The sequence below is a fragment of the Kryptolebias marmoratus genome, linkage group LG11 (assembly GCF_001649575.2).
Source record: "Kryptolebias marmoratus isolate JLee-2015 linkage group LG11, ASM164957v2, whole genome shotgun sequence".
In the NCBI taxonomy this organism is placed as follows: domain Eukaryota; kingdom Metazoa; phylum Chordata; class Actinopteri; order Cyprinodontiformes; family Rivulidae; genus Kryptolebias; species Kryptolebias marmoratus.
Genome location: NC_051440.1, coordinates 11,528,207 through 11,543,451, shown reverse-complemented (window position 1 = coordinate 11,543,451; position 15,245 = coordinate 11,528,207). Strand labels below are relative to the sequence as shown.

The 15,245-nt window shown below is 40.6% G+C and overlaps 1 protein-coding gene across 2 annotated transcripts in view; it reads right to left on the bottom strand.

Annotated features, from left to right (window-relative positions):
- Positions 1-1,589: 1,589 nt before the first annotated feature.
- Positions 1,590-15,245, bottom strand: part of tp53i11b (tumor protein p53 inducible protein 11b) — a 47,950-nt gene continuing 34,294 nt past the window's right edge. Inside the window, exons 2-7 of one of the 2 annotated variants that reach the window (XM_017405500.3) lie at positions 11,417-11,554; positions 7,471-7,529; positions 7,304-7,352; positions 6,867-6,963; positions 5,231-5,332; positions 1,590-3,847 (exon numbers count right to left, since the gene is read on the bottom strand). In XM_017405500.3, coding sequence (XP_017260989.1) covers positions 3,714-3,847; positions 5,231-5,332; positions 6,867-6,963; positions 7,304-7,352; positions 7,471-7,529; positions 11,417-11,545 — 570 coding nt within the window. In that variant the 5' untranslated portion in view covers positions 11,546-11,554 and the 3' untranslated portion in view covers positions 1,590-3,713. The remainder of the gene's footprint in view (positions 3,848-5,230; positions 5,333-6,866; positions 6,964-7,303; positions 7,353-7,470; positions 7,530-11,416; positions 11,555-15,245) is intronic. The other variant, XM_017405501.3, reaches the window with a different exon arrangement.

Sequence of the window (15,245 nt, the reverse complement as noted above, 5' to 3'; positions counted from 1 at the left end):
CTAACCTTGTGCTGCTTTGGTTTGTAGCTAGTGTTTTGCTTCTTTTAGTTAGCATTTTGCTACTTTTGTCTTTTAGCTAGTATTTCTTTTCTTTTAGCTTTTAGCTAGACTTTTGTTACATTTATCGTCTATCATTATTTTGCTACCTTTAGTTTATGTTTTGGTGCTTTTAGCTAGTGTTTTGCTTCTTTTAGCTTATCTAAGATATTGAGCTTGTAGCTAACATTTTGCTTCTTTAGCTTGTAGCTAGTGTTTTGTTTCTTTAAATATCTAAAATTTTGTTACATTTATCTTGCTTCAGTTAGTTCATATTTTGGTGCTTTAGCTGGTGTTTTGCATTCTTTAGCTTTTCTCTAGCCTTCTGTTACATTTAGCTTTTAGCTAGCATTTTGCTACTGTCATCTTATAGCTAGTGTTTTGTTTCTTTCAGCTTTTATCTAGACATTTGTTACATTTAGCTAAAAAATGAAAGCATTTCTTGCACTCAGGTAATAATTTTTGCAGAAAACAGCACATTTTCTTTTGATTCATTGCCTGTAAACAAAATAAAAAACAACACTCAATCGTTGTATTTACATGTTGCTCATAAACGGAGGAAATTCCAGCGGATGTTTGACGTAGTCCTCAAATGTCCAAGATAAGCTGTCCTCTAAGCTCTGTTTACCAACAAGCCCAGGAAAACAAACATGGATTTGAATACTTGGAGGGAAGAACTGGGAGACTGTATAAACTCAGGGCCACATGGGAACTTTCTGCACGTCAACAACCCCAACTACTCACCCATATCCTGGGCCACATAATCCTCCCTTTCACCCCATGCCTAGTAAATGTGTGTGGGTGTGTGTGTGTGTCAGAGAGAGGAAAGAAGGGGGCTGGGAAATACGGCGGCACGCGCCATCATTTAGGTTCGCACCGAGAACTCTGTCGAGACCTTGAAAAATAATCGTGTTGCAACACAAACCTCGCCTAAAAAAAAAAAACCAACAGGAAAACAAACTGGGGTTACGAAACAGGTCCCAAGTTCAGCCGTTGAGATGTGCCGAAACAAATTCCGTTTCAGTTTTGAGAACGAGCAATGTGTTCAGGCAAATCTCATTGAGATCACAGATTTCTTTTTCAAGGGAGGCAGCCCGGGGTTTGAACCCAGGACCTTCTTGATGTGAGGCAACAGTGCTAACCATTAAGCCTTCATGCTGCAGCGTCTACCTATTTCTACTTTTAGCTTCGAGCTAGCCTGTTGACACATGCAGCTAAAGTTCTCTACTTTTAGCTTTTATCTAGACTTTTGTTACCTTTAGCTAGCCTTTTGCTACTTTAGCTTTTAGGTAGTTTTTGAGTAATTATAGCAAACTACTTAGCTCGTGTTTTGCTTTTTTTAGCTGGTATTTTAGCTGCTTCCGTTTCATCTTCAGCAAATGTCAGCAGGCATTCATGCTGCATTTCTGCAGAAAACGATTAGATTTGGAAAACCATCACCGACAAGTTGGGAGCTAACGAGGTAGCCCGGTTTACCCTGGATATATAATGTGCTTCTTTAATTAATCAGACAGGACCAGAAGAAATAAAGTCTTCGCATCATTTTGCAAGTCTTCAAATAATAAAGTGTTTTTATTTCAAACCAATAAATGGAAATCCATCACAAATCATTTTCCCATGTACAATATACCACATATATACAGAAAAAACACATTGCTACAACTTGAAACAGCTCGACGTGATATGCCAATCAGAACGTTATATGCTAAAAATGAAGGGGGCGAAGGAACTAACGAAACATTCTCTGACCTACTTTCAAATTTCAAAAAGACTCAGTACTGGTGTAATATTCTCTCGAATTTACAAGTCAGGATGATGAAAGCGCCTCTTTGCGTCCTTTCCTCTGAACTTCCCTGCAAAAGTGCCTCTCGCTCCAAAAATAACCCTGCCAGGCAAACCTTTAAACACATCCTGAGGCTGATCATTTGAGGCCTTGCAGTATTGACGGAAATGGAGTGACATTTTTTTTTCCTTCTTCTAACTACGTAATTATTATGCAAGTCAGCGCAGAGCAGCAACGTAGGCCGGGGCTCGCAATGTTACTTGGGAGACTCATCTAATTAAACGCTGTACGAAAACATAATTACTACGTTTCAGGGGCGCAGGAGACCTCACCCATGGTTTCAAGCTCCGCATCTGAGCCGGAGACCTGCCCAAGTAACGTGCCCATTTTTCCTCCAGCCAAGAATCCCTCCGACCGCAGGGCCTCTCCCATCTGGGGCAGGACTCTGTGTGGTCATTTCCAACAAGCCGGACCACCTTTGAAGACGTGCAGCATGTTCCCCGTTTGGATCGAAAATAATGACTCGCCTGCTTCTACGTTTGTCGTCTGATGGGAACCAGGTACGCAGAGTTACAACGATCACAGCTGACAGCTCTAAAACTAAAACCTGATGACTCTAGAAATTCCTTTTTGGTTGCTGCATTCATTTGTGGTCTAATATCTGATGTTTTTGCTCTCCAGTTTGTTTGGGTTTTTTTTTTGGTGGAAAAAAAAACAAAACATGCATGATGTCCAAACACAGTGTCATTTAAATAGGTACAAAATAGGATACGTTAAAGAGAAGGATCAACCTTTAATAATCATTAACTAATACTGAACATGTTCCCTGTTTGGTTCACAAGAACACCACGTAATATTAAATAGTTTTATTTACATATTTACAAAAAGTAGGATGCAGTGCTGATGACCGTTTTTTTTTTAAAGTTGTTTTAAGGCAAGACTAAGAATATGGTGCGTGGCTAAAAAAAAGGAAAACACAAAATAACCTTCTGCTACATCACTTTAAGACACCAGCTAAGGTGTGTTTATCCTGCACAAAGACATGCTCGACTAATTCTGCAGTAAAACTCAGACTCGGACTAAAGTTCCTCCTAACAAACAGTGCACAGGCAGCAGAGACAACTAAACACTAGCTTGTAAAAGTCACCTCATGGGTACACCATTCATTTCTTTTAGGTGTGTAGTTGAAACTACAAACTCAACTTTTGGGGCAGTATAAAAGTTAGGACTGGGAAAAAAAAAAGGGTTTCTTCCTTGTGCTTACCAAGAAAGCCGCTGACTGTCAGGCATCCAGCATTTATCTGATCTGAACCACACTGGACAGCGAATAGTTTTTCCCGTGAGTGTAAAGCTGTCAGACCTCCCGTTCGGCAGGCACGCAGCGTGGGCTTGCAACTCTGGCATCAAACGAGAAGTAAATGATAGCACAAAGTCGTGAGCAAAACTGAGGAAACAGCATGGGTTATCATCAGAGGAAAGCACTAAATACCAAGTCATGTTGCGCATGAATAATATAGTCAGGTGTTGTCTTTTAACACACACTGGAACACACTACGCACTGCTAAATTCTACTCTGTTGGACGACCACTCAAAACTACACAAAGAAGGAATGTGTGTCAAGTGGGGCTCGAACTCCTGGCCCGGTTAGAGTCATTATGAGGTTTTCCTGTTCTGGTTGTAGAGTCAGCAACGCAACACTGTGCTCATCTGTCAAATACTCAGGGGGGTGGGGTGGGGTGTTATGTTAGGCTTGGTCCCATGGAAGGAGGGGCAGGGGGCATTTACTGTCAAAGCAATGCCCCGAGCCCCGGTCGAATTAAAATCCAAAACCTTCTGACTCCCCCCCCACCCCCATGTTTGTGATCTGTGCTCGGACGTCCTCGGGCCGGTCGGCTCAGATCTTCTTCGGCTTGCGGCCCAGGTGGTAGTAGTAAGCCATGGCGACGACAAAGAAGAGCACCCGACTGAGGAGCAGGAGCATGGCGGCGTTGGGCAGGATGCCGATCTCCACTAAGGTGACGGACGTCACTGAAACAACAGAGCAAAGACGTTTCCATTTTCTTCTTTAACGACAAGCTGCATCTCACACGCCGCGTGTGCGTCATAAACAACTTGTTCTAAATTTATTACAAAGAGCACGTTCTGGTGTTTTTACAGCATACCCACACTGTCCTGTTGCAGAGAAATAGAACCATGAGGGAATGTTTAGTCATTTGTGGAAAGAAAACCTCTCGATTTGTGAACACAACACTCTCCATGTGCCTTTTTTGTTTCAACCACCAACAGCTGTGAGCATTTAGGATAAGTGTGGTCCAGCTGTTTGATATTGCAATATAATAATGAGTAAATAATTGTCTCATTAATTTAGACTAATTTTAAATATAAAGAAAACAATTTAAGAGCATAACTTTTATTCACTCAGCCTTGGTTAGTTTTAACTGAAGTTAGATCCAATGAAAAAGCCCCTTTCTGGGTCTCGTTTAGGAATTTCCTTCATTTTTCTTGAGAATATAAATGTATAACTTTTAAGGATGCAGCTGAAAACTGAGCATGCAGTCTCCATGACAGAGTTGTGTCTGTTTCTAATGTAGCGGCTCCGGTGTGTTTCCAAGTGCGCATTCAATGGAAAAACAGAGAAGAGGCTCTTTATAGTTCCCACAATGATTCTCTTACTTTGAACTTCTCATTAATCTGTCTAAAGCTGAGGTGGAAAGAGACCCAAATGGGGCTGATCGAATACTTGCAGATTAACTTTCAGTCAATAAAAGACGACAGATTTCTGGCTCAAGATTCTAGTATGAGCATCGAAGCATATCAGACAGACAGGCTGGATGTCTACATTCTTTTAGCTTAGATTTCATTTGTACCTTTATGGAAAAAACACCCATAGCCATATGTTTTTCACAGGTTTTGATGCCCAAATGGAAACAAGCAGATAGAGACAAAAGCAAGAGAAATGACTGAAGGCTATTTTAAATTGAATTTTTTGTTCATCCAATAAACTGTTAATTCTGACTTTTATCTAAGATGTCTTGAAAAAATTCTCAGGAATAAGATAAAATGCATCTGAAAAACACTACATTTATACTCTTATTACAATAAATACTGAGTTTAGCCCTCGACTTGGACTGAAATTTTAACCATGACTTTTTGTCTAATCAAGTTTGCCACTCCTGCTTTAAAATAATGCAAAACTGCGAATCCCCAAACTAAACACAAGAGGGCACTATGTGCACACGCGCAACTGGTAAAACAAGATGCTACAGTTCTGAATGTGAAGCATAGTTAGTCTCAACTCCTTTATTACCAAAGTCAGATTAAAAATGACGGGATTCTGGAGCGATTACTCTCACACTGACAAAGGCAGAGGCACATAAAGTCATAAATGAAACGGCAAGGCTCCTTAATCACCTAGAAACTGGACTGCAAAGAAGCAGGCTTCACTGAGCAGAGTCCACTGGATGATGACCTTTTCTGCTGTGTAGAGACCATTCCACATAATGAGCGCCAGGCCTGGAGAAGGATATCATAAAAGTGAATTTATAGGTTAAAGGTTCAGGGGCATAAGAATGAAAACAGAAAAGATGAAGCTCAAGGAAGAAGACTCGTATATCTAGAGAAGCATTTTCATTCACAACAAAAAAAGCTGCACTGTAAATGTGCAACAGCATATACGGAACATGACGACTGCTCATTAATTCAGCTAAATGTTCATTGATGTTTAATAAAAGCTTGTGCTTCATAATGTTATCGCCTGCTTCTCTTCATGAGCTTCTCTCCCGGCGACACAAACCACTGAAGCTTTGGGAACAAGATGGGGTGGGCAGTGTGGTGGGAGGGCTGATGGACTGCATCCTCTCCCTGCCAGGATCCATCTGTGTGGCAGATGAGGCTCCATCCTTCACTCCCATGACTGCACCTTGTCTTGTAAGACATCGCCCTCTAGCTTTGCTAATCCCTGGAGCTCTGCTGACATTTATAATAATGAAGCCAGGTTTCTGATGGCCTTATGAAGCTTAAAGTTGCTTCATTCATGTCTTCACTCGCAGAGCTGTGTTTAAGGTTTCATCTTTCCACAAGCGAAGCTGAAATCCTGCATTTTTACGCTCTTGTTTTACATGCATATGTTGGAGAACAGCATGGAGATTTTCCCCCTCCACTGGTAATCTGAGAAAGTTATTTAGAAGCGCCAATTTAACCGAATTTACTGCGTGTATGTTAAGCTTTTGATCGCTTACATCTCTTCCCGGCTTGCTCTCCCATCTTGGCACAACCTGCCCCTTTATCAGAGTGAGTCACGTAATCCCCTGAGTGACAGTTCGGTCTCAAATTGAGGCCATTAAAATGATTGCCACTATCTCTAAAATACATACTCCGTAATAGGGGAGGAAAGCACAAATGCCATAAGTCCCTGGCATATTTATAATAATTTTCTGTCACCTGTGGATGACATGGAACAAAAGATCAAGATCAAGCTCAATTCGTCGAGCTCGGAGTGAGCGAGCTGCAACAACTGAGACGAAGCACAGAAAATTTCCTCCTCTCGGGGTTCCGGGCCATCTCACACATGCACATACAATCCGCACACTGTCCCGCCATCCCCCACTGAGTTTCCACCAGATTTAAACCTGACACACGAGGCCGCGGAAACAAGAAGTGACTGGGAGCCTCGGCTGTTAGTATTCCAAAGAATTGCTCTCTGTGCCTCTAGCGTGCCTTCACAGTGGACTGCAGACACTCAGAACTGTATCAGATTAAACAGCCTCTGTTTGTAGCCTAAAGGAGTGAATTTGAAGCAGAAAGAGGGCTCTTTATGCCACATCTGAATGAGAGCGTGTGTGACGTCTAATGAATGCATCTGAAGCCATTACTGCAAGAGACCACATGCAGTTGAGCGGTGTATATTTTTGAGCACATCTATAAATAAATCTAAAAGACATTGTGTGCTAACATGGTTACAGCACACTGAAAGCATTCTGTGTGCTTATACAGATGCATGACGGGACCTTTTCGGAGGTCTTTCTTGCAACTGAGGACTGAGACTTACTGAGTAACGCTGCTCCATAAAGGCGGACAGAGATGCTTGTCGTGGAGAGCTCCTCCTCAAAAACGAGCTCATAGAGCTGGTTGGGAAACACCAGAGCCTGTTTGGGGGAAACAAAAGCACAACACAGCTCGATCATTTCCACACAACAGCATTCTGTCCTCCGGTTTGAGTTAGCACCGCCGTGGACGCTCGCAACACTGAGGATATTGAGAATTTGATATTAGAGCTGACAAAGATGGAGCTGTTTCTCCAGATAACGGCCAGTAATAAATTATGAAAGAATCCACAGTGAGTGCGTATCTGGTTGTGCAAAATGTGCCTTGCATTTTCTGAAAAGAGCGAGTTTCCTGCCTACGTTTTTTTTTTTGCATTTTTTATTGATGGAGGCAATTAAAATTGAATGAATTTGAAACTCTGTTCATAATTTAAAGACTCACCATTACAGCCATTACCGTGAACCCCACTGCAGAGATGAGTATCCACACCCTAAGAAGAGAGACATTGCATGACATACCATAGCCTATTTGACGGCACACTTGTTTTATTAGAGTTCACTGGATGTTGAAGCGATGCACAGATGTCGTCTGCGCAGCTGAAACCTCACCTCAGCCCGATGGGCTCTCGCACCGTGAACTTCAGCTCATTTCCGAGCATCTGACTGATCTGCAGGCAAGAGAAAGGAAAAAGGAAACGAGTCATGAGGGGGTAAATGTTATCACAATCCTGTCCTCTCAGCAGATATTTATCATGCGATAACGCTTAACAAAGCACCTTTTAAGCAGGAACAAAAAGCACTCAGGAGGTGCACTTAATGTGGCAAAGCTACAAACATGAAGCTCATTAAATCCAGCTTGGAAGAGAAAAGGCAAAAAAAAGAAGCTAATTAATATGTTAATTAGAAACCGTACAAGTCCTCACCTCTTTAATTGCCTCCTGTGTTTCTCATCACAATATCTCACAGTGAATTTTCAATCAATAACCCAGTACCGTGCTTTTACCAGAATGAGTGCATTACTTTTGACTAATTAAATTATTCCTTGCAAGAAAATGACCGCACAATACTCAGACTGTTCATCTGGCTCGTGAGAAACTGAATAACTGTATAAAGGGGTACACTCTGTCTTAGTAACTGATTACAGAGGCAGATAACAATGAATATTTTATGTGCCGTCGTACAGAAAGAAATCCTATCAAACAGCAACACTCAGAAAGCACATCTGCATGTGCATTTTAGCAAGACGATCTGTTGGGATAGAAATTTTATCCCACGTTTTCAGGAAGATGTGGGAATGGCAACTTCTGATTTATCAACTTTATTTTCAAACTCTGGTCTTACAGAAAAAATAAATAAATCAAAGGGTTGCTAAGACGATTTCTGTTTGGAGCAGCGCCAAGACACATGAACCAACAAAGCAAACAGAGCGATAAAACATCGTAACAAACGCCAAGTTTGATGAGCATTTTCATTAGATCAGGAAATATTAGAACAATCCTAATTTTACTGCTAAATTAGATTTTTGTTAACTAACAGACAGTGAAAAAAAAACACTATTTGCCTTGACTAAAGCTCATAGTAAGAGTTGATAGACAAAATCTACAAACCTAAACCCATCCACTCAAACACCATGGTGAGATTTATAAAAGACACATTTAACAAAATCTGTGTATCCGCTTCTCTCCCATTTATTAACTGGTTAACAAGTTAGCAGATTGAGTTTACTCTGAGCATATCTGCATGTTTATCTGAGTTAAATAAGAAAGAAAGCACCAGATCTATTTTTATTCAACTCTGAGATGTAATTGTCAGAGTTGCTGACACTATTTTTTCTTTTCATCCTAACATATGAGAAGCTACAATTTGTCAGGCTTTCAAGGTTAAATGTACACAACCCTTGTTTCTTTGGTTTAAAAAGCAATCTTTGCTGAAAACAGAGCCACACGTGCACAAACACCCGCACACACGAACAACGACAGAAAGGAAAACAGACCTCAAACGTCACAAAACAAAAAAACAGTTCCTATCATGTTTCGAACATCAGTGATATCCCCTCATCGTGAAATACCTCTTCTGTCAGAAAGCATTGTTGTGTCAGAGCTCGACAGCATTATGGAAGCTAAAAACACATCGGATCATAAACAACAACAACAGAGAGAGACGATGAATCATTTTCTGGCTCAAAGTGTTTACTGGGAACTCACCACCAATTGGAAAGTAATTTTGTGTTTTGACAAGCTCGTGAAATGTCAGAGTGAATAAAAAGAAAGTTGCTCTTACCATATTCTAAATGTGTTATACTACATATATACTAAAACTAGAAATGACCCTTTAAGAAGCCTTTATGTATTCAGAAAATCACGTCAGAAACAAATAACAGGAGAACAGAAATGTTTTGTTTTGTTTTTTTCGACATGGCAATTCTGACAAAAGGAATTAGGTGTTACTGATTATTATTTTTTTATTAGATTCCTAAACACCCCCCCCCCCGAAGCTGCTGCTTTGATCTCATGCTCCGAAGCTTTGAGACAACTCCCCTGAAGCCGAAGCTCTGAAATTATTGAGATCAACAGTTGCACAGAAAACCCATTACATCTCTCCTCGCGCTGCAGCTGAAGTGTCTGTTTATGAAACCCTCGGCACCAGCTGTGATCACGTGACCAGGTGAATCAGCCTTCCACGGTGCCATGGTTCCAGGGGCTGTTTTTGACAGGAACACATAAATATTCATGACCGACATGACAAATACTCAAAGGGATCTGGGAGTTAACTGATGGCACCAAGTTGGCTTGGAGTATGAAAGAAAAACAGGAAAAGACACAAACGTGCTTAATTACAGCCGGCGTTGACGTGAATCAGTCAGTTCCATCCACTCAACAATGGCCTCCTTTTTTTAGCTCCAGCGCATGACAAACGACACAGGATATTCAGCCTACAAATGTCAGAACGTGAAGTTACAATAAGCAGATGGTGGTCACCATCTTATGTGTCTTTTGAAATCCTCCAGGGCTCTAAAATATACACAAAACATCACGGTGTGTTGAGTTATAAGGGCCTGAGTTCACACTGCCATGGCTTGTTTGTTGCGACATCACCATAGCACTAAACCAGCCCTGTCAGAGGGTAAAACAAGTTGTTGGTAACAACACTCATAACAGGCAACATCTCTTCACACAAGACAGCACAGGCACAAAATGAACACGTCTCTCTCTTTGTCATAGAATCTGTAACAGGAATAGTCATCTTATCAGTAAAGGAGGTAGGAAAAGACTCTCGGCAGACAACACTTCCTCTCTTTGTTTATAGGAACCACAAGGAGAAAAATTCATCTGTTTTCCTTTCCACACAATCTTAGCAACACAACTTTACTTTTAGATCAGATCCCATGGACGTCTTTTCTTTAAAAAAACATCCTACAGCATGGCTGAAGTGCAAAGAACGTGACAAAAGCGTAAAGAGATCGTTTGTAATAGCAACAATTTAATTGTAAATGTGGAACATCGTCACAAATACGGAAGCCTTCCTATCAAAACACCACATCCAGATAACATTAGCTAAAGCAATGCTTTACTGTACTTTCCTGTGACTGTTGTTGGTTCAATTATCAGTCATTACTGTCAGTATCAAAGCTAAAGAATATTTCTCTGATCAAACTGTTGTCATATACAGACATGGAAAGACACGAAACCCTTATCGGTAATTTGTCAGTATGCATCTGATGCATGAGTGTGAGCTTTTTTGAGAGAGATTTATGTGACAGATGTCTGGGTTAGGCTCCGTGCTAAAACATTGAGAGAGAAAACAAACACTCAGGAGGGCTGAGAAAAGGGGGCTGACATCTCATCACACGCTATCAGCCACCACCGTATGCCTGCTCCCTTCTGTTCTGTTCCCATCTCTCACTCGCCTGATTAATATTTCAGGACGGAACTGTCTGCTGTGCCTGTGCACAATGTGATGCAAGATTATATTAAAAAAACAAAACAAAAAAAAACAACAACAACATATAAACTGTGATATCGGAGTCCGGTAAAAGGGGAGAAATTGTTCTCCGTGTGTAACTGCGGCATGAAAATGAGAAGTGATTTTGTGTCTCTTTGAATAAACCAGCGTGTTTTGGTATGCGTTGGCCATATGCATGTGCAAACGGATGTGAGGAAGCAACATAACACACGAGATGAAAAAGGCAGGGAGTCTCCCAGGAGAGCCCATCATATCTCAGTGGAGATGCGAGAGCTTAGAGGATAACGTGATCTAGATTCACTGAAGCATAAGAAGCAAAAGCCCACAAAGAGAGATGAGCCAATTATGAGCCACTATGGCTTTTTAAAACAAATCCACAGATCTCCTCTGGGTTAATAAATGAATCCATGTTGGAGAATCATTTAAGTTTATGATTTCCTCGAAAATGATCCATTTAACTGATGATAGTTGTGTGTTTACATTAATAACCACGCTGTTTGTTGTGCTAATAGCCTCGCCTTTGGAAGCTGTTGCCCATATCTCTCCCCGTATAAAATAAACTGTCTGCAGCGTAGATCGGCGGCTACCTGACCTTTGAGCGGTGCACTTCGCCATCATCGTCCTCGCCGCCGACTCCAAGGATCTTCCGGCTCTTCAGGCGGCTTATCAAGTCTGTCTGGCTGTGCTTCTTCATTAGTGGAGGGTGGGATTTGGACGCCATGGTGCACACCTGACACAGAAGTGGAAAAGATGGGCAAAAAAATGGAAACAAATAGAATAATAAATATCAAATAAATTACATACAGAGGAGACAATTTAAACAAAAAAACAGCCTCCTGTATTAACAGGATTCCACTTCCTCTCTTTAACACAGAGAGGAAGTGGAATCCACCAATCTACAAGTAATACCCTTTAGGACTTGACTTATGTAACACAATTACATAATGCGAGTTTTGCAAATACAAGCAACCGTCTTAAGTCACAGAAGAGGCAAAAACCAGATGTCCCTCTGGTCTGCCGGCAGACTCGGGTGCACACTCAGAGCAAATAGATGTGATAGTGACACACAGACAGAACCACACATGCACGCGGACATAAATAGCAGTAGACGTTTTGAAGACTAAAGGTCGAAATGTCAGTATCGACCCACAGATCCAATGACTGCATGTAATTGAGTATGTGGAACATGGTTTTAAATTCAGCCTGTATTGTCTGCAAAACAGTATGCCATAAGGATGACTGCACATTTATTCTCTACTTAGATTGGAATGGCTCGGCAGAGGCTTTTATTTGAGCAGGGATTTTACCATTTGCTTTCCGTTTCTCTTTTTAGATCTAAGCTAACATGTAGTTCTGATCAAACACAGAGTAGAAACACATTATCGCTCAGCTCGCCAATTTTTCTTGTTACTATACAAAACAAAATAAATACTGTTATTCATAATAAGATATTCTTTGTTGGCGGTCAACTGTGATGACAGGATAAACTGCAGGGACACCTTCGTGCAGCACTAATGACCACTGCCTTTCATTTGAATTCAGTGGGGACAACAAGCAATAGTTACATCAAGAGAGATCATCACTGACTCAATAATCTGCACCGTAATTAAACAGGAGGCTAAAAGGCACGCGCTAACGTGAGTGCACTCATGCACACAAAGGGCCGGCCAAAAATTGACGGCCACTCCACAGGGCAGTTCTCTGGAGGAGAGAAGCAAGAGCAGTTATTGAACTTTTCTCCCAAGGATGAGGAGAGCATTTATAACAGGGTTTTTAGCCTCATGAAAGAGGGGAAAACCTGATAACAGGAAACACCGTTATAATGTAGCTACATCAAATAAACTAATGAAAACTATCCTTGTGGTGTTGCATAGGTGCTCAAACTGCTACAAAAACTGACATTACTACACCTCAGGTCTCCAACAGACCTGAGGTGTATTAAGTCAGTTCATCAGTAAGGCAAACAGCAATTTAATTTGAATAAATATAAAATAAAACTGTTTTAGTCAGTTCCCTTGCGGAAATGCCAAACTTGTCGTTTTAGCTTTTATATTACAGTTATTGGACGGTACACCACAGGGATTTGGGCCTGCTTCTATGAAGCCTCGACTACTTTTAAATTAATAGCAAGTGACAAGAGGAAAAGATCAATAATGACGAGACAAGAAACAAACAAAATGCTGGAGCCAGTCTTGGACACGTTAGGATGGCAAGAGCTACCTAAGATTTAGTTTTCATGTCCCGCTTCCTGTCACAAGAGTGATGAAAATTGTCCTAATTTAATTGAATTTCAGTGTCACATACATATGCTAAAACACCGTAACATTGTATTATGGCAACAAAACAGGGGCATTAGGGTTGGACAATAAGTGAACAGATTTCTTATTTCACTTAGCCTAAGGCTATGATTTGTAAAAATCTGTGTGTGCTACCACCAGGGTAGGGTCTATCATTTCTTTTAGCGATCAACTGGTCATCTAATCCTTCATATAACTCTTCAAACAGAGCACACCCCTCCAGACAAAGTGGCAGTCTGTTTTCCACATAGAAATTTCGACCTCTGCTCTTGTGGAATCATTCAGAAGAAGTACTACCCAAGACAAGGCCCCTCTAAATCTAAGGGTAGAACCATAGAAGGTTACTGATTTCAGCTTTAAACTCTAGGTTTTAGAGTAATCCAGGAAGTAGAGAAAAAGAAAAGAAAAGCAGACGCAACATGAAAAAAAAGTGATGCAAACTTGTTTCTTTTTATGTGATCAACTATTTATTTTATTGCTCGTTTTAATGAAAAAGAACAAGCACAAAGTACAACTCAGAGTATATGTGAGTTAGAATAGAATTTATCCTCTTTAGTAACAACTAAAAGAAGTAGAAATGCACTTTTTAAAAAACTCTACAAGTCATTTGTCTTGTGTATTAAATGAAAAAGACTTCTGGACAACATAATTCACAAAAATTCAATGTAATCGTTTTTCTTGTGCTGTAAAAAAATCAATGATACTGATGACCTAGTTTGCTTTATTATACCACATTATGTCTTTTATGGAGCTCATTCACTGTAGATAAACTGCCAACTGACAGCAGAAACGATAAATTGTTCAACAGCACTTTTAAACCTTTACTCTTTTCATATTATACTGTTTGCTCACAAGTAAACAGGCAAATCGTCTCCTCTTTCATCATGATATCAAAGGGCTTATCTGGGCAATACGGCTTTAGTTGTGTCCTCAAGAATCAACCAAAATAGCACCAAAGACTTTGCAGCCTCTTGAATGTTGATCCCACCTCAACATTTGTGAGAAAAGGCCATAAATAAGGTGTGCGCTCGTGGATGCCACGTTACTCACACATGCAAAAAATACCCATGCACGTCTCTCCTTTTGAATGTCCCCACCAGTGCTCCTTGACTTGCAAGACTAATGCTGATACAGTTGCCTAGCAACTGCCAAAGGACCAATCGCTTCTTCTTATCTGAAAACCCCTTTCATGATTGAAGCCCCCTTTGACAAAGGTGTCCTCATGGCAAGACATCACTGACCCAGTAGCATTTCCTGTCCTGATATGGACGACATCCTTGGATGATTTAACAAACTTTAATTTGTGTTCATTCGCAGCAGCAGACATATCTATTCCTCACCTCTTGTGAGAAGAAAAAAAAAAAGACTTCTATAAGGGCCCACTCTCAAGATCTTAAAATAGACACAAATTTGGTCATATGACTGTCTTTTTAATAACTATACGGAACAGATAAGTGAGAAAAAAGAGAAGGAGCTGGATAGAAAAAAAAAAAATTGGGACAAATGCTATATTCTACATGAAAGTTAAATACTAAAAATAAAGAGTGTTGTGCGATACGCTCTGTTTTTTTTGCAAATCTAGTGACATAAGATGTGCCAAAGAGAAGAAAAAGCTGTTAAACACATGAGGAAGATATTGTGCCATAGGTGCGAACTCCTGAGAGATCTCTGGTTAGCAACTAAAAAGATGTTCCTCAAAAAATAATTCTGTCTTAGGAACAAAACAGTGTGTGGGCGAAGGAGAACCGCAATCAAATGTGTTACTCAAAATAAGACAGGAGATTCAACCTTTCTAGTCTCCACTTTAGAGTGGACAAGACACAAAGTAACTCCTTTTTACAAACTCTTAACAGGAAACAGGTAATCTGTTTTTTCTCAAACCAACTCAGACAGGTTATTTGACTGAATGTATTGCTTTTAGTAAATGTCCCTTCTGTTCGGACAGATTTCCATGTTGGAGCCATGTTAACGTAATGTTATGCATATAACTACTGTTCCCTGAAGGAGAGGAACGAGGTACAACATATGTACTATGGGATATCACGCTCCCGCGTGTCCTGGCTGAAGACACCTTTAATCACGCCTTTAGGCAAATGACGTGATGACGTGATGACGACAAGTGAC